Consider the following 19991-nt stretch of genomic DNA (forward strand, 5'->3'; position numbering starts at 1 on the left):
TGACTGAGGAGTTGGCCAAACCCTCCTGTTTCACCTCCCACAAAAAGTCCAAAATATCAGAAAGGGTGGACTCAAAAGGATCCAAACCCCTGCGACTACACCACACAGAAAATTTGTCCCACTTAAGGGCATAAGACTGCCTGGTAGACAAACGTCTAGCATTTAAGAGAACATTAGTCACAGCCTCGGAGAAGGCAGCCCCGGCCTGATCAACCACGCCGTGAGTTTGAGTCTCCTGATGTCATGGTGAAGAACCCCCCCGCAGGTCAGGAGATCGGGAACCACCGGGAGACGGATTGATTGAGTCTGCAGACTCAGAAGGGAGTGAAACCAGGGTTGCCTCGGCCAATACGGGGTCACCAGGATGATGGACGCCCTGTCCCTCTGGACCTTGCTGAGGACCCGTGCCAGAAGCGGGAACGGAGGAAAGGCATAGCACAGGGGACCTGACCAACTTAATTGAAACGCGTCCCCACTTGATTCTGGGCCTACTCCTCCTCTGGAACAATAAGCTAGGACCTTGCGATTTTCCACTGTCGCAAAGAGGTCCAACTCTGGAGTCCCCCATTCTGAGAAGATAGGGGCGAGATACTTGTCCTGGAGGGACCACTCGTAGTTTTCCCTGTGGAGTCTGCTCAGGTGGTCCGCCATGGAATTCTGTACCCCCGGGATGTGAACTGCATGCAGCCACACAGCATGATCTATGGCCCACTTCCAGAGTCTCATCGCCTCTGTGCAGAGAGCCACAGACGCCGTGCCACCTTGCTTGTTGATGTAAAACATTGCCGTCATGTTGTCTGTCAGGACTTGAACGGACTTGTTCCGCACGACATCTGAAAAGGAGATCAATGCATATAAAATTGCCCGTAACTCAAGAATATTAATATGTTCCTCACGTTCAGACTCAGACCATAACCCATGGGCATAAAAGCCAGCACAGTGAGCCCCCCAACCGAAAAGGGAAGCATCTGAAGTAACTGACAGATGAGTTTGTTGAAAACCAAACTCCACCCCTTTAAATAAATTAGCATCATCCAGCCACCACTCCAGGGAGGACACCACCCCCCTAGGGACGGAAAGTCTCCTATTTTGAGAATCACGGGCCGGTGAGAACACTGAATTGAACCACAATTGGAAGGGTCGCATAAATAACCTGGCCAGTGGAACCACTGCTGTAGTAGAAGCCATGCAACCCAAAAGGGTCTGGATAAAGCGAACAGATTGGAAACGACACCTCTGAAGGGTCGAAATAAGCCTCTTAATTTTTGAAGCACGCTCTGTAGGTAAGAAGCCTGCATCCCTAACACCATCCAAAATTACTCCAATAAATTGGATGGAGCGCACAGGGGTCAACTTGGATTTCTTCTGATTAACAAAAAGACCCAGGTGTAAACATAAATTTAAAGTGAGATACACCTGATTAGACACAGATTCAGCAGAATCACCAACCAAGAGCCAGTCATCCAGATAAGGAAAGATTTGGCAGCCCTGGAGGCGTAAATGAGCCACCACCACTGCCACACACTTAGTGAACACTCTAGGTGCAGTGGCCAACCCAAAGGGCAAAACATTGTATTGAAAAACACGTTGACCATAGACAAAACGTAAAAACTTTCTGTGCTCAGGGAAAATTGAAATATGAAAGTACGCATCCTTCAGATCCAGGACTGCAACCCACGACTGTCGGGGTAACAAAGTCAAAACCATTTGTAAAGTAACCATTTTGAATTTACGAACTCGTATAAATTTATTCAATCCCCTGAGATCCAGGATAGGCCGAAGCCCACCATCCTTCTTCTCCACTAGAAACAGGTTGGAATAGAATCCCAAACCAGCTGAAGCAACCGGAACCTCCTCTATAGCCCCTTTCTGCAATAGAGCTGAGAGCTCCCCCAGGATCTCTGAACGAGGGGGGTCAGAAGAAAACACAGGGAGACGTAGGTAAGGTAAACCAAGAAATTCAACTTTATAACCAAACTGGATAATAGACAAAACCCAAACATCGGAACAAATTGAACACCATGCATTCAAGAAAGCATTAAGCCTGTCCCCAAATGTGGGGTCAGGTCCCTGTGATTGTCAGAATTGCTTATGCAATTGGTCCTGGTCCTTGGCCTGATGCTGTTGGGAACCAGGCTTGGGACGTTGGCCCTGCCTCCGTCTGGGAAAGGCAGATTGTGGGCTCTGGTAGTTCCTGCGCGGCTGGTAAGCATACCCTTGACAGGGCTGATAGCGGTGTTGTCTGCCACGCTGGAAGGAACGATAGTATGGGCGAGAAGACTGCTGCGATGGCTGGTGTAGAACCCCATACGAGCGGGCTGTCAGACGGTCGGTCCTCTTCTTAGAGAGGAACTCGTCAGTTTTCTCTGAGAACAGGGTGGTGCCCTCGAACGGCAGGTCCTCAACCCTGTTCCTCGTCTCCACTGGGAGGGCGGTCGTGCGAAGCCAGGCGTACCTGCGCAGTACCACCGAGGAGAGGAGCGATCTAGATGCGGTGTCAGCCATACTTCGCCCAACATGGATCTGGTGTCTGGATAGGCGGACAGCCTCCTCCTGAATGACCCGAAGCAAGGTGCGCTGGTCTTCGGGAATCTTAGGAAGAAAAGACGCCACCTTCTTCCATAAAAACAGTTGATAGGCCGCCATCATCGCGGCATAATTCGCCACTTTGATGCCAAACGTAGCTGAAGTACACAACTTCCTGCCCAAGGCATCGATCTTTCTACTATCCTTGTCAGTTGGAGCCGACAGAGAGCCCTGGCGAGGCCAAGCTTGCATCTCCTCAGTGACAAGTGAGGATGGAGGAGGGTGAACGGCCAGGAACGGATGAGCATCATCTTTGGTCCTGTACAAGCTCTCCACCTTCCGGTTAGTGGCGGTAGCAGACGCAGGTCGAGACTGCAGTTTCTTCCAAAGATCAGCAAACCCCTCTATAAGGGGAAAGGCAATCGAGGGAGTAGATCCCGAATAGATATGTTGCAATATCTTATCAGTAAATTTAGATTCAGTGGAAGTCACTTCAAGGTCCAAGGCTTTCGCCATTCTTTGGAGCAACTCGTTACAGGCCCGAAAATCATCAGTGGGCGAAGCCTCATCAGATGGCCCAATTTCCCTTTCAGGCGACTCCGACAAAGGAGAAACACTGTAGCGGGCCCGGGGCCGCGGAGAGACCCGATCCGACGGGAGGCGGGACGGGTCATATCCAACATTGGAACCGACTCGAAATGAGGGAGACAACGAAGCACCTCTATAATGTCGGTCAGAGTAGTATGAACTCTCCCTACTAAAGTAACGAGGAACAGGTTCATCCCGACGTCGACTCTCCCTGGATCGGCTCCGGTAGGACCGCGGCGGGCTCCGACAGCTAGAGCGACGGGTAGACCGACTCTGTCGACTCCGAACCGACCGAACCGAGCCTGATTCGTAGGAGGCCGATCGGGCCCGACCCGAAGGTGTAAGAGGCTTCTCGAGGAGTATGACGTCGTCGTCCTGAGCCTCCCGGTCCGGAGGAGTCTTGGACTGCGGACGATCACTCGCTTCTGCCTGCTGCTCCACTTGGACAGGAGTGGAGTCGATCGGAACCGACGGGGGAGAGGTGAGTAAACCTTCCAACACTGCCTTATCATGCTTACTGGAATGCTTATGCTTTTTCTTCTTCTTTTCAGGAACGGTCTTCGACCTTACAGAGGGATCCGAAGTCGTCGGAACCGTAGAGGTTGTATGAGTTGGAGGAGTCGACCTCGGAACCGACGGGGTCGAACTTCTATGGGCTCCATGGGCAGGTGAAGCCTGGACAGCCGACGAGATCGAAGGAGGTCGACTTGCCAAATGTCTTGGAACCAAAGCGGTCGGTTCCGACAAACTCCGACCCGAAGGGATCCTCTCGGGCCTCGACTCCGAGCGACTCGGAGACGGTTGTGAACGAGGAGTCTTGGAACCCGACACCACAGGAGGACGAGAGGACGCAGACGGAGCAGACGAAGACTTCGGTGGAGGGTCCTCGACCGACATCGCACACTGCCAGAGGAAGGCATGCAAACGATCCGCCCGTTCCGCCCTGGCCTTGGAGGTAAACGCGCGGCAATGCTTGCACGCCTGAGTGTTGTGTGTTTCTCCAAGGCAATATAAGCAAACGGAATGACCATCCGACCTTGTCATCTTACGATTGCAGGTCTCGCAACGCTTAAACAAGGCCTTCTCAGACATCGCGAACGAAGAAAGCTGTAAACCTCAACGATCGGCGGCGAAAGAGAAACTGAGGGTATGTGAGGGGCGCTCCGCCTCTTAAGAGCCGTTTCGGCGGGAAAGCGGCCGCGCATGCGCGCTGGGAGGCGGGAGCGCCCCCTGGTGGTTTTTAGCTATTAAAATCTCCGGTATCGGCAGGCCTGCGTGTGCGCAGTCCCATGTGGGACTGCACAGGAAGACCGTAGATGAACTACAGCTCCTGGAAAAGAATGATCATAGTGATTTGTGCTTTAGCAGAACCAGTTTGGTCTAGTGGTTAAGAGCGCGGGACTCTAATCTGGAGAACCGGGTTTGATTCCCCACTCCTCCACTTGAAGCCAGCTGGGTGACCTTGGGTCCGTCACATCTTCTAGGAGCTCTCTCAGCTCCACCCACCTCACAGGGTGTTTTGTTGTGGGGATAATAATAACGTACTTTGTAAACTGTTTTGAGTGGGCATTAAGTTGTCCTGAAGGGTGGTATATAAATCAAATGTTGTTGTTATTAATTTCCATCTTAGATTACTATAACACATTCTACATGGGGCTGTCTTTAAAAAGTCTTTGGAAACTTCAGCTGATCCACAGTCAAGCTGTTAATCAGGATGTGCCATAATTTATTTATTCAATTTTTATACTGCTTCTCTTCAGTGAAGATCTCAAAGCATGAGCATATTTTGCCAGTGCTCAAAGATCAGCATTGTTTTCCAGTTTGTTTCTGGGCACAATTTAAAGTGTTGCTGTTGACTTTCAGGCCTAAATGGTCTGGGACTAGGATATCTCCCTTATAAAGCATATCCAAGCAGTTGATACCACATTGGTGAATCTTCTCCGGGAGATTCTGAAGTGAGACTGGTGTTTACTTCTGGAAACAATCTTTTATGTGGTTAGCATATGTGGAACTTCCTTTCAGAGGCAGTTTGGTGTAGTGGTTAAGAGCGCGGGACTCTAATCTGGAAACCTGGGTTTGATTCCACACTCTTCCACTTGATAGACCTGAGTTTGATTCACCACTCTTCCACTTGAAGCCAGCTGGGTGACCTTGGGCTTGTCACAGTTCTCTGGAGCTCTCTCAGCCCCACCCACTTCACAGGCTGTTTTGTGGGGATAATAGCAACATACTTTGTAAACTGCTCAGAGTGGGCATTAAGTTGTCCTGAAGGACGGTATATAAATTGAATGTTGTTGTTATTATTATTATTATTTGAGACATATTTCCCTAGCATTATCCCCACCATATTTTAGGTGCCTGTGAGTGATGGGCAAAGGACAGTCACCTGTTCAGTTGGGATTATACACAGAGCAGATAACAGCCAATCAAATAAGGGCCCACAGAAGGCTAAAGAAACCAGAATGGAGGGGGAGTGAGAAAAAGTTGCTACATTATCAACTTAGATCAGATAGGGTCTGAGCCTTTGTGAAAGACTGGAGGGGATCCCATCTCAAGAGCCTGCCTTGTGTGTAAGCATACTAAAACAGTGAACATTTAAAGATAGGGTCTGAACTAGGGGGGTGCACCGAGAAATTTTCTATTTGTTGTTTTTTCCGGCTGGGGCAATATCGGCTCAGCTCAGATCTGTTTGGGGTTTTTCTTTGTTTTCTTGTCAGCTAATCTAGGTGAAGCAGCAGACATTCTGAATTAGTGTCCATTGCACATGCACAAGGAAAGCATTGGCTGCCCATGTGCAGATGCACATTGTTCTTTTCAAAGAGTGTGTAGAAATGAGACTCTGGGGCAGCTGTTTTTGCATGCAACAGCACCAAAATTGCACAAAACACAGTTCCCCCTCTGAACCATCAACCCACCAAGTTTAAGAGCATGCAATAGGTTCTGTGTTTATGGACCCCAAAGAGTGCTTGGGGAAGGCGCCTCCTCAGTGCAGTTCTCCTTTAATAATTGCTTTTTCTTTCCAATTTTAATGGTTCTCTATACTGTATTTTCCAATTTTCGTTCCAATCTTAACCTAATCTGTACAACATGGATCTTTGCAGCAGCCAGGGGTTTGGAGGCTGAATGAGATCCCTCCCTCCTCAGACCCACATGTGCACAACTGCATGGATTTTTCTGGCCTTTCCTTGCATTGTGTGTAAAAATGCACAGAATGGGATGGCAATGTTGGCCCCAATGGCACCATGCCGTCCGCTGCTCCCCTCTTCAGTACAAAGCAACCCTTTTGCTATTTGATCTCTATGAACCACTCAATGCCAATGCCATTGCTAAGAAGCTCTGAAGAAAAACATGCACTCATGCCCATCAACAGAGTTAACACTAAGGGCTCAATCTCTCTCCTATCGATCCAATTGGTTGCATGATGAGTGAAGATAGACTGGCCCAGGGCATTTTTTCTGGGAAAAGAGGTGGTGGAACTCTCTATTATCACATGTGTGCGGACTCCTGGAAATGCGTGATGACATCACTTCCAGAAGTGCCGTCACTCCCAGAAGTGATGCCGCTTCCTGGAACCCAGCACAATGTATTATGATGAGATAAATGTTAGTAAGCTTTGAAAATTACACTATTATGAGAAAGGATTTGTTTACTTTCTGTATCCTCTACGAACAGTGAAACCTTCCATTTCCTTTCCCAAACATTTCATTTCTTTGGAATCATATTTTAAAATATACAAGGAGGGGGCCTCTAAAAATCCAAAACCCATCTCACAAATCTAAATTCTAACAGATTCCCTCTGCCAGCATGGAAAAAAAATCCAAAATTCTTTTTCAAAATTCCACAGAGTCTGAAAATCTAATGAATATTGAATTTTCAAATGTTCAGGGAGGGTTTTGCTTTATGAGAGTAATTCAAAATTAGATACTCAACTTTAGCTGCATTAGATTTATACTTAGTTTAAATGGCTTTTTTTTGGTTGCCTGACAACTCTACCTTACCAATGGCTAAGCTGTTGTGACATTGTGAAATGCTCATAAATATTCCAATGTCACAGACAAACAATATTCATAAAAACTTCCTTAACACCCGTATGTCCACTGCAATTTCAGTGATGTTAATCAGCTGAGGATGGGGAGAACCATTTGAGTTATAGCTATTAAGACATAAGAACACCTATATGCTGATGGATATATTGATGAAAGCCTTCTGTGACTTGGACACAGCTATCCATTCCTAGCATAAAACTGGAATAACCATAACTGATATTTTAACTAATACAAATAACCATAACTGATATATTTAACTAACACAAACTCAATCTGCATTCATTCAAAAGCTGTGGGAACCATAACAATGTCAACTTCAGTCAACAAAAGAATGAAAGCAACACACACACATACATGCACAGCCCCACCCACCCCCATGAAAAGAAAGCAGAATGAACTCAAAGCAGCCCCACACACACAGCCCCTACCCCCCCATGAAAAGAAAGCAGAATTAAGTCAAAGTAGCACACATACACCCACAGCCCCACCCACCCACCCAGAAAGAAAATAAAACAGAATAAAGTCAAAGCAGCACACACATGCACAGAAACCTGAATGAAAGCAGAATGAACTCAAAGCAGCTTAACCCTCCTCTGCAGAGCCTGTGCTGGGCCCCAGCTTGCTCTCTCTCACTCACAGAGGAATGAAAAGAAAGCAGAATGAACTCAAAGCAGCTAAATCTCCTCTGCAGAGCCTGCACTGGGCCCCAGCTTGCTCTCTCTCTCTCTCTCTCTTACAGAGGAATGAAAAGAAAGCAGAATGAACTCCCCTGCAGAGCCCCGACCAGGCCCAAGCAGCGTCTGCTCTCTCTCTCTCTCTCTCTCTCTCTCTCTCTCTCTCTCTCTCTCTCTCATTCACTCAAGAAAGCAGAATGAACTCAAGGCAGCTTAGCCTTCTCTGCAGAGCCTGCGGGGCGGAAGGAGGAAGGAATCACGTGGGCAGATTCTAGAGCTGCTTGAACACCGTTCCGGAGCATTTGCCCTCAAAAAAAGCCCTAGACTTGCCATTAAGGAAAACAAGATGCTTCCGGATTGCCCACCACTGCCTCTGCAGGAAGAACTGAAACAAAACATACAAACTTTTTGGCAGGGGGAAGTCATTACAGCCTCATTTCCCTAATTTGTTGCAAGATTCTGGAAGTTTATTTGGGTTTAAATGCTGTTTCTCTGTTGCCTCATATGAAATAGCTGCATTTAGAAGACCTCTTGGATTTAGTCTCTCAACAGAAGGTTGGAGTAGAGACCACACTGTTCAAACTACATAGCATGCTACCTCTGTTTAAAAGGCATTTAAAACCTCAGCCTTCATAGTGCCAAAGACTGTGTCTGAGCTTCTGGTAGCTAATTATTTTAAATATTTATACCTTTCTGTATAATACTTCTGCAAGAAAGCTGCCAAATAATAAAAACAGCTTTACAAAAATCCAAACAGTAATTAAAACAGCATTGTACATAATACCCGTAAGAGGATAACCAGTAAGATAATGGGATAGAGATTAAAAGAAAAAGCAAAGGAAAGAATAAATAACCTTTTCATGTGCTGTTACTGTACAACTGATACAATGAAAAGAAGATCTCAAGCAAGCTACATGCAATATCAGTGCAGGAGAACTGGAGATTTGATATCATCCTTGTATATTTGAAACTTCAGAGAAACACCTAATGTAATCATGCTACTAATGTGGTAATGCAGAAAACAGAGTAAAGCATACTGAATAACCTATGTGAGTAACAGATTTCTCTAAAGCAGCTCCCAGTTGTTCCCAGCTGGGAAAAAACTAAGTTAAATCTACCACTGGGAATTATCTTCTTTCCAAATACATTTTAATCAGTAGGAAATACTAACAAAAACTGACATGAAAATGCTCACCACATCCCAATTTCAATCATTTAGTGCCAAGGCTCTCCCACTTGGTTATTTACCGACTTAATTCAGCAATTTCTTTCTTTCTTCTGTTAAAGTACCACTTGTATGATCCACTATGATCTCTGGTCACACCTCCAAATGAGAAGTTAAAACTATTATTACTCTCTGTCTCTCTATAGGGTTCATTAACAGGAGCAGGTACTGGAGAAAACATGATTTCTGTAAAATCATAAAGTCCATTATAAAATGCACCTGCCAGACATATAATCTCTCTCCCTTCAGTTTAATGCACACAAAAGAAGTGTTGTCTACATGAAATAAGCTATCTGGGTAAGGGCACGCATTCACATGGAGGCACTTACTTGCAAGTAAATTACTACTCCCCTCCTCTGCAAGCAGGGGGACAAGTTAATACCTCTATTACACTTTTTCAAAAAAGCTCCTCTGAAAGTGAAATCCTATAATGAGGGACACTATTAAGATGAGGTGCAGAATGGCCCGCTGATCATGGACACAGCCCAGGAAAAGCAATTGGTGCAGGCACACCCAAAATGACTGATACCTTGGCTGTCTTAGCACAGAGAAAAACATTAAAGGAAAAGCTACATGAACTGGAAAACATCCTACTATATAAACGGCTAAGTATGTTCCTTCAGAGAGCGCGCTGTGGCAGGAAGCCCAGGCTGGGATCAGGCACGGAGCAGGTGGCAATGCCTCCCCGGCCCCGGCCTTCACTCAGCTGGGATCAGGAGTGGAGCACAAGGCAATGCCCACCCCAGGCCTTCACCCACCTGGGATCAGGAGCAGAACAGGTGGCAATGTCCACCCCCCACTTTCGCCCAGCTGGGATCAGGCACAGAGCAGGGGGAAATGCCTGGGCCCCCCGCCATCACCCAGTTGGGATCAGGAGGATAGCAGGTGGCAATGACCATCCCCATTAACCCAGCTGCAATCAGTCATGGTGCAAGGGACAATGCCTGCCCCCACTTTCACCGGCCTGGGATCAGGCGCGGAGAAGGAGGAAATGCCTGCTCCCCCTTCACCCAGCTGGGATCAGGAGCAGAGCAGGAGATAATGCTCCTCTTCACCCAGCCAGAATCAGGCACAGAGCAGGAGGCAATGTCTGCCCCCCATTCACGCAGCTGGGATCAGGCACAAAGCACGTGGTAATACCTGCTCCCCTTCATCCAGATAGGATCAGGATGGGAGCAGGTGGCAATACCCTCCCCCCCTTCACTCAGCTGGGATCAGGAGCAGAGAAGATGGCAATGCCCATTCCCTGCCTTCACCCAGCTGGGATCAGGAGCAGAGCAAGTGGCAATGCCCACCCCCGCCTTCACCTGGCCAGGATCAGGTGTGGAGCAGCCAGTAACACCCGCCCCCCTTCACCCAGTTGGGGTCAGGTACAAAGAAGGAGGCGATACCCACTCCCCAGCCTGGAGCAGGTGTGGAGCAGGTGGCAATGCCTGCCACCCTTCACCCAGCTGGGATCAGGAGTGGAACAGGTGGCAATGCCTGCCCTTCGTTCACCCAGCCAGGATCAAGTGCGGAGCAAGTAGCAATGCTCACCACTCCTTCACTCGGCTGGGATCAGGCATGGAACAGGTGGCAATGCCTGCCCTCCACCTTCACCCAGCCAGGATTAGGTATGGAGCAGGATGTAATGTCCAACCCCCTCTTCACCCAGCTGGGATCAGGAGCGGATCAGGCAGCAGGGCCCACCCCCCACCTTCATCCTGCTGGAATCAGACACAGAGCAGGAGTCAATGCCCGCCCTCTCTTCACCCTGCTAGAATCTGGCAAGAAGCAGGAGGCAATGCCAGGCCCCCTTCACCTGGCCGGGATCACTCATGGAGGAGGAGGAGGAGGAGGAGGAGGAGGAGGCAATGTCTGCTTGCCCGCCCTCCCTTTTCTAGAGCCCGTTGTATTTTTCCCCACAATGGGCTTTGTTACTAGTTAAGCAAGTTTTGTTCAGACATAAAAATCCCAGATCCGTTTAAAAGATCAGGAGTGACCCCTCTCATAAATCTCCCTCCTTCTCCAGTAAGCTTAAACATGGTTAAGGATTACATCCTATTTTAAGCATGGCTGACATAACCACTCCCTCTTAACCAGTATTTGCAAACAACGGCTACAATGAGAACCGTAATCAGCATTAGCCCTAGTTAAAGTTGCAGCAGGTGTAATCTTTAAACATGGCTAAAGTTGATTGCAGAAGAGCAAGGGAATGTGTATGAGGCCTGCCCTTAATTTGTTAGCCATGGTTGGAAATTGCAAATATGTCTGCGCTAGGTTTCACTGCCTGGTAAAAGAAATAAATGTTTACAGGTATTAATGTCTAACTGTAGCTCTTGAAATCAGGTCTTTGGTGAAGGAAGAATAGACACGTAAATATCCAACAAAGATCTCTGGCTTTTTATATCCTTCAACAGTACAATAATTTAAGGTGATTGCTAGGCTGCAACAGACAATGTAATAAATGACAGCAAAACCTGTTGCTTTTTCTAGTCATTGAGAGCAGTATAGAGTAGGGTACTGCAGGCAGGCAAATATAGTGAGAGCAGCAATCTGGAATAGGACTTACTGCTAGAACAGTAACTTAGAGGAGTTTTCAAGACAGAAAGACTACAGTAGATGAGTCATTATAGTACATGAAATGTTCAATCAGGGTGGGTAGCCGTGTTAGTTTGTCTGAGGCAGTAGAAAAGAACAAGAGTCCAGTAGCACCTTCTGTGACTCACAAAAGCTCATACCCTACCACAAATCTTGTTAGTCTTATAGGTGCTACTGGACTCTTGCTCTTTTCTACTGTCCAATCAGGACTCAAAAAATATGGGCTCAAATCCCCACTGAGCCATGAAGCTTACCAGGTGACCACAGGCTTGTCACTTTCTCAACATAACCTACCTCCCAGAGTTATTAAGAGGACTGAAAAGGGGATAAAGTATATGCTGCTCTGAGGCTGGAATACAAATTTAACAGATAGATAGAACTCCCATAAATTTGTTTAATGATTGCCACAGGATATCAAACAATCAGTGACACAGGCTTTGAAGATAGTCTTAAAAATAAAACACTGATCTAAAAAGAATCAAAATGAAATGAATGGATCCAGAAAGCTAGTGGCTACAGCTGACACAAATCTAGTAAATGCCAAGTGAGTAACTATCAGCACAGAATGGCGGGAATGAAGGGAGGAGTGTTCTAGGTAGTAAGAGAAAGTAGATAGGAAAAGTAATTAAAGAAGAAGGTATCTGTTTACAATGAATAATTAAAGAAAGCATAAAATAGTAATAGTGTTCTTTGGAAGCATTCTGTAAAAGATTCTTCAGCCAGTTTTTTTGCTCAACTTTACCAAATACTTCTCCTTACTACAGTTCTCATCCCATGTAATTTTTGTCCATGTACATCCCATAATCTCCACTATAGCCTTTTTGGCTGATTAGATCGAACTAAATATATTCTATGATTTTTTTTTAGAACTGAGAATGTGTACAGTGACAAGTTCACCAAACAGTATGGTTGCCATAGCAAAGAAACAGAAAACCACAAGGGTTTTCTATTATACTCTGGGATGTTATAGAATATTTTTTAAACTTCATTTATATTTCACCTTTCTCCCCAATTGGGACCTAAAGCACTTTACATCGTTCTCCTCTTCTTCATTTTGTCCTTACAACAACCCTGTAAGGTAGGTTAGGCTGAGAATGTGTGACTGGCCCAAGGTCACCCAGCAAACTTCCATGGCAGAATAGGAGCCATCACAGAGATATCTGTCATGCCCATCTGATTGGGTCATCTTAATTCCACAGTGTGAACATTTCTTTAAGAGAGCAGTTGAAGTCAAGGAGTCAAGGGCTGTGATTCTCATCAACAGATAGGACCTGAGGAACAGAGCGAAGACACATCCTTCTTCAACAGCAGCTAAAGAAGAACTGAGGGAGGGAGCCACTTGCTCTACCTTTTACAGCCCCAATCAGGGGGAAAGTGCGCGAAAAGGCTAAAGCTCCTTTAGGAGCTTTAGAACATCCATGACTGGCCTGCACATTTTCCATGTGGGACTGCACAGAAGATACATCAATTAAAATGCTAATGATAGATAAAAAGCACTAGCAATAGTGGCAGTTCAGGCTAGCATCATACTCCACTTGACAGCCTTATGGCTCAGGTAGAAAGCAGACTTTTCAGAAAAGTTCCTGTAGGATTCCAAAGCATGTGAAATGTTTGTTACTGATTTGGGGGGAGGGGAGCAAATCTGCTTATAGCTTCTGTTTTTCTTTGCTATTGAACAGGTAAGCAAAGCATATTTCAGGGCAATTATCCTAAAAATGACATTTTCGAAAGTATTACGTTTTGGGGTGGGGAATGAATAGACAGATTCTTAATGAACTCAAGATAATTCAGCACTATGACCAAGTAGTAACATAAGAATGCAGGACGTGTCGATAACCACTTGTATCTAATTCTTCTTGCAAAAGATCTGTACAGTTACTATAAACCACCCAAGACTCATACAGTTAATCTCCTTTAAAATTTGCTTCTAAGTAATGTCACATAGACTACTTCAACTACTCTTAAAATCAATGGCACCTATCTATTGCTTCCTATAACAAAGATAGTACTGATGACAATTTATGATTTTACTAAATTTCAATATCCAGCTTTCAAAGAAGTGATAGATCTCTACCCAAACCTGTCTCCTGTAACCTTTCTCTCCCTCTCCCCACCCCCACACTGTTATCTGTGAAGCATGGGGTCATTTCCCAGTTTACTATGCCCTTCATTCTCCTCTTAAATCTGTTTATGTCTGGGTTACCTTTGCAATTTCCTTTTTGATAGCCTCTCCTGCTGACTTTATCCAAGTGCTAGTGTTTTCACACTAGCACCAATCATTTAAGCCTCTGCCAGGCTGAGCACAATGAACTGAATTCTACGGACTGTGAAAAGAAGGAACTGATCTTTACCTCTTCCACCTTTAGCTTTCTGCACCTCCTTGAAAAGTAAAGTGTCAAGAATCCAACACCATACATATGTATTTTTATCTCGTCTGAAAAGTGGAACAGGGTTAGGTAGGCCTGTTCCAAAGATGGGAGCCATCAAAGAGAATGTTCAGGTGCAGGCAGCTGTTGATTTTACCTAGGCTTTTTTCAGGGGGTACACATGGCTACAGAGTACTGGCACCTCTTGAGCATTTAGGACTTAGGCTGAGAGAGGAGAACATCATAAGTACTGGTACCTTTTTTAAAAATAAAAAAACCACTGATCTTACCTATTTGTTTCAGGAATTGGCACTATCACAGCAGAAGTCTCAGGATATATGTACTCTATCCTCAGGCCCTATGCCACCAGCACACCAGCTATTTACGGGACACCACTGACTTCCTCAAGAAAATACAGTCCATTGACAACCTACCAGATGACACCATCCTAGCAATCATGTATGTGGAGGCTCTGTATACCTACATGCAGATGGACTGGAAGTCATCAGGAATATTATCCCGGACAAAACCACAGGACACCTCACCGCTGAACTTTGCCACTTTGTACTCACTCACAATTACTTCAAATTTGTTGACAGCTTATATCTACAGGTTAACGGCACAGCCTGGGCACACGCATGGCACCACAATAAGCTAACATATTCATGGCAGACTTGAAGTAATGCTTCCTCAGCCTCCATCCACTGAAACCACTCCTGTACTTAAGATTCTTGGATGACATCATCATTTGGACCCATGGGAAGGAAGCCCTTGAGAAATTTCATCAGGATTTCAACAACTTTCACCCTACTATCAACCTGAGCCTGGATCACTCTACACAACAGGTACACTTCCTGGATACCACTGTACAACTACATAATGGACAGATAAATACCACCTTATACTGGAAACCCGACCAATACTCATATCTACATGCTTCCAGCTACCACTCTAAACATATCACTTGGTCGATTGTCTACAGCCAAGCCTTACGTTACAAAATGAAGTAAGGAAATAAATCGACAGGGCCAGACTAGTACCCAGGAACAGCCTACTCCAGGACAAACCTAAAGGAACTAACAACAGAACACCACTGGTTGTCAACTATAGTTCCCAGCTCAAACCCATCTAGCGTATCATCAGTGATCTACAACCCATCCTGGAAAATGATGCCTCTCTCTCACAAACCCTGGGTGGAAGACCCCTCCTTGCCTACAGACAGCCCCCCAACCTTAAACAACTTTCCACTAACAACCATGAATCTGCTACCAGAGTCACCAGCACAGGTACCAGACCCTGCAACAGACCCAGATGCCAACTCTGTCCTCATATCTACCCAGGAAATACGATTACAGGACCCAATAGTGTCAACTACACTATCTCTGGCTCTTACAGCTGCTCATCCTCCAATGTGATATATGCCCTCGTGCCAACAATGTCCATCTGCTCTGTACGTTGGACAAACCAGCCAACCTCTGGGCAAAAGAATAAATAGACAAAAATCTGACATTATAAATGGCAACATCCAGAAACCAGTGGGAGAACACTTCAATCTACCAGGACATTCCATCAAGGACTTAAAGGTCGTTGTAGTTCAACAGAAACCTTTCAAAAACAAAATCCAATGGGAAGCTGCTGAATTGGAATTCATATGCAAATTTGACTCAGTCAGACTTGGATTGAATAGAGACTATGAATGGTTATCTCATTATCAGAAGTAAGTGATTTCATTATCAGAAGCAAACTGATCCCATTATCAGAAGCTACTGATTGCATTTACTCCCCCCTCCCCATCTATATATATCTGACAAGTTTCTTCATACCCTCCGTGCATCTGACAAAGAGAATTGTGGTTCTCAAAAGCTTATGCTACAGTAAAGTTGGTTAGTCTTAAAGGTGCTACTGGACTCTTTTCTATTTTACTTATTTGTGTATCCAAAAATTACAGTTTTGTAGAACCAAAGTATGGCAGACCACCTTCCACACTGCCACCCACCATAAACCTCCCTTCACAGGTTTGGCGGCTTCCAGTAAGCAGTAAAGGGCAGTCACCACACACCACCTGTCTAACCTCTATTATCAGGCAGAGAGCCCTGACTCAAATATATACATGGTCCCTTCTCTTCTCTCTCTGAGGCTCCACCAGACAGGCAGCCCATTCCCTCTATTTATTTCCCCTCACTGGGCTACTGCCCAGCGCTACTGGGGAAAGGGAACTTAAGAGTTTACTTTTCCTTGTGTATGCTGCCACCATTTAGATTAACTGTATTGGCCCATTTGTCCCAACCAGAGAGTCTGAGATCTCTGTGTGTGATACTTTCCCTAAGTCAACAACTTCAAGCCAGCCGGGGTTAAATAAAACAAAAATAAACTTTATTTACAAGATGGAACATAGGAATGAATGGTTTTAAACTCAAATATACTGGGGTTAAACAGAGAATATTTCAATGTAACAGGTCTGTTATCAGTCAGCAATATCTCTGCAGCCTTCTCTCAGCCTTCCCTCCTCTCACTCTTTTCCAACAAACATGAACTGTCACTGGCCCAGCATTCCATCTGTTCTTATTGGTTGTTTCTCAGGAGTGGTAGAGCAAGACCAGTCCTCTCCATTACACCACGTTCTAGGCTCTCAATTCCAATCAGTCTTTTGTTAAGCCCTAGCCATTCCTTTCATCTTTGGCTGCAATGACCAGAAACATGCTGTGCAGCCTTTATGTTATTTTCATGCTTCATTTAGCACTTAGTACATACTTAATCCTCAACATTTTTAAGCAACATGATTATAACATTTTATTCTAAAAATAATAGTTGGTCAGACATCTATAGATACAATGGATGTAGTTTTTAAAACAAACAAACACAAAGGAAGGGAGGAAGGAAGGAAGGAAGGAAGGAAGGAAGGAAGGAAGGAAGGAAGATCATGATGACAAGACAAAAGAAAAAAAACCCTTCCCCAACAAAAATCTTTTACAGGCATCCCAACTGCACTGTTATGCATATCGTTATTACCTTGTCAGACATTTTTAATAAAAATATTATGAGCTAGTATTTTGAAAACAGTGTTTTAGCAATAGAACACAACTCTAGCTCATAATTCATTGTTGGTGAAAAATGCTGAGTACTTACTTAAACTGCTTAGTTGTCTAATAATGTTGGCCAAGGAGATATTGGTAACACATTCTAGTTCATTTTTGATGCCCCGTGGCAGTGCTGTATGACAAAGGTATCTGGGGTCTATGTTTCTTTTTACCAATGGCATCCTGAAGTATTAGAGCCAGTACACCTGTGAAGAGGCAGAATGGAAGGATTACAATTTGTTTTAATTATCAATGTTGAAACAAGTCAGTATGCTTAGTTTAATGCTAATTTATTTATAACAGAAATGTACACATTGTTTCCTTTAGCTCAAGAAATATTAATGCATTACAAGATAATTTTGCTTTGCTCTTATCCATTTTGAACTATCATTACTTGACTGACCACTGTTACAAATAAACTGGAAGATAATGTCATAATCTTAAAAAAAGAGGTTAATATCCTAATCCTATGCTTGTTTACTCAAAAATAAGGTACATGGTGTTCAACGGTGCATACAATTGCCACCTTGAAATATCTGAAAGTATCATCATGCCAAAGAACAACAATTCTGGAAAAAATAGTCCTAGTGTTTTGGGTTACATGACAATAATCAGCTTTAAAATACTTCGTTTTTTTTACAATGCCTAAACATTTTCCTACAGCTTCCAAAGAAAACAGAAAGGAATAGCCCTCATACAGAGTTCTGATAGCATTTCACCAAGACTATAAATATACAACACTGACAGAAAACAGCACAAGTGCAATTCTTCCTCCTCCACCAGTAATATGATATCAATGAAGCAGCTTCTGAAGCCACTCCTTCACTTTGCATATTGCTCTAAAAGGAGACCCAAGGTCTGAGTCCAGCATCAGTGGAATCTGCCTTCTAGCCATCTAGTGGCCTTGTTGATTTTAACTTCAGGAAGATGCTTTACAAATATATTTGGTTGAGTTACCAGTGATGTTTGTATATATGCCAGTTCTTTCATTATACATTAGTAAACAACAAAGATTACTTTTGTCTGAGTGAAGGAATATTTTAATGGAAAGTTTTTGTAGAGATCTGTCATCTATACATTCAAAAGTGGAAGTTCTTACAATAACGCTTCTTCCATTGACTTGGATCCATGCTAGATTTTTCTGTGGGCATGAGGATTTATGTTCACAGAGGGGACACCCAGGAACAGAATGGGGGGGGGGGCGCATGGTATTCAGACTTTTGTGAGAAGGAGAAGATAGGCAAACTACACTCTGTGAGAGGAAATCCTTGTGCCCATAGATCAACCCATTATCCATATTATATTATACACTGTAATAAATCAAACATTTCTCCACAATACAAGAAACAGAGGTGCATATTTTTAAAAAATGGTATTATTCAGATCCAGGTATCTGGAATACCATATATAATCAGTATTCTGGATATTTGGGTCAACAAATACAGTATTCGGAGTCAGGTTTTATTCAAGAATTTGAATATATTTGGTTCCATAATTCCCTATCTGGGGTGGGGAGACATTTTTATGCAAACTCCACCAAAACCACAGGCAACCTAGTCCTTCCTGTCCACTACAGACCCCTCCCTCAAGTAACAGGATTGGACCAAGGAGACCAATTCTATGGGCCCCTGAACAAGGTGCCATGATTGTTTCCTCTGGAAGGAAAATTTCCGATGTTTTCCAGGGCAAAGAAACCTTAACCAAACACATGGGGCAACCCCTCACCAAAAGCCAGTCCCAATGCAAGCTAAACCAACAAAGCCCAGCCAGAGAATATCAACAAGAGCTATGTCAAACCAGAGAAAATCAGTAGAACCAAAGTGAAGTAAAGGACACTGTTGCAAGCCCAACAGAACCAACATCAAACCAGAGAATCCCACCATCCAATCTGACAAGCCAGTAATACTAAGGAAGCAAACCAGACCTAGCAATGGCATATGGCAAGCAAGCAACACTGCCACATTGTACTGGAGATGTACTGGACAAAGAGAGTGGCAATCACAGTCAATAGACTTCATCACGATTTTACTGCTTAATGCATGTCTGGAGTGATCTACCGCTGTGTTCCTACTTCAACAGGGCTGTCCTGATGTGGTTAGTGGGGGCAATAGTACAACTGGGGGAGAACCCTGGCCATACCTATCTTGGTATTGTTCCCTGTCTGGCTCTATATGGCTGGGGAAAACATCAGGACTGCAGTGGAATGCCTTATGCCATTTCTCCTTTGTGTGGTCAGCAGTTAGAGTGCCAGCCCTAGTCATGGGAAGCCTGGGTTAGAGCCTGGTCCCTGCCTTATGTTTTGCTGTTGATCAACCCATTGCCAAGCAAAAACAGAACTTTGCCTTTTGGCTACCATTCCCCTTGCCTTAGGGGCTCAAATCCATGTCCCTCATTAGACACGCGTGTCCTTCCCTGCTGAACTATGGGGTAGATGGAAAAGCCTTAAGAGATGCTACTGCCCCAATGTCTGTGCTCTCTTGCTGATCCATCTGCCAAAATGGAACACAGCAATGAGTCAGGATCTGCCTCTGGGAGAAGCACCATGATGTCTGAGGGCTGTGGCTGCACTGGTGAGTTGCAGCTGGCTGTACCTGTGTGTGAAAATCACAGGGTTGTCAGTGTGGCACAGCTCCCTGACATGCTCACTATATGGTCTGGGCCTCACATATGGGTGCTTGTCTCCCCTCCCCACCCCGGTGTGGAATGTTCCTAAGATACCAGCCAGTGGTGCCTGTGCAATGACTTTCTCTCGCACTAATCTATTCTGTCTCTTAGCACTGTTGTGCTTCTGATATACAGCCACCCAAGCCCTATGACTGATCACAACAACAGTTCTTTGTAATGGTTGTTGGGGGTTTTCCGGGCTGTATTGCCGTGGTCTTGGCATTGTAGTTCCTGACGTTTCGCCA

General features: G+C 44.9%; 1 protein-coding gene across 1 annotated transcript in view; it reads right to left on the reverse strand.

The window, feature by feature from the left end:
* Nucleotides 1–17264, reverse strand: part of WASF1 (WASP family member 1) — a 48317-nt gene extending 31053 nt beyond the window's left edge. The window contains exon 1 of the mRNA XM_054986276.1: nt 17132–17264. Coding sequence (XP_054842251.1) covers nt 17132–17264 — 133 coding nt within the window. The remainder of the gene's footprint in view (nt 1–17131) is intronic.
* Nucleotides 17265–19991: the final 2727 nt, after the last annotated feature.

Source organism: Eublepharis macularius, chromosome 1 (genome assembly GCF_028583425.1).
Source record: "Eublepharis macularius isolate TG4126 chromosome 1, MPM_Emac_v1.0, whole genome shotgun sequence".
NCBI lineage: Eukaryota > Metazoa > Chordata > Lepidosauria > Squamata > Eublepharidae > Eublepharis > Eublepharis macularius.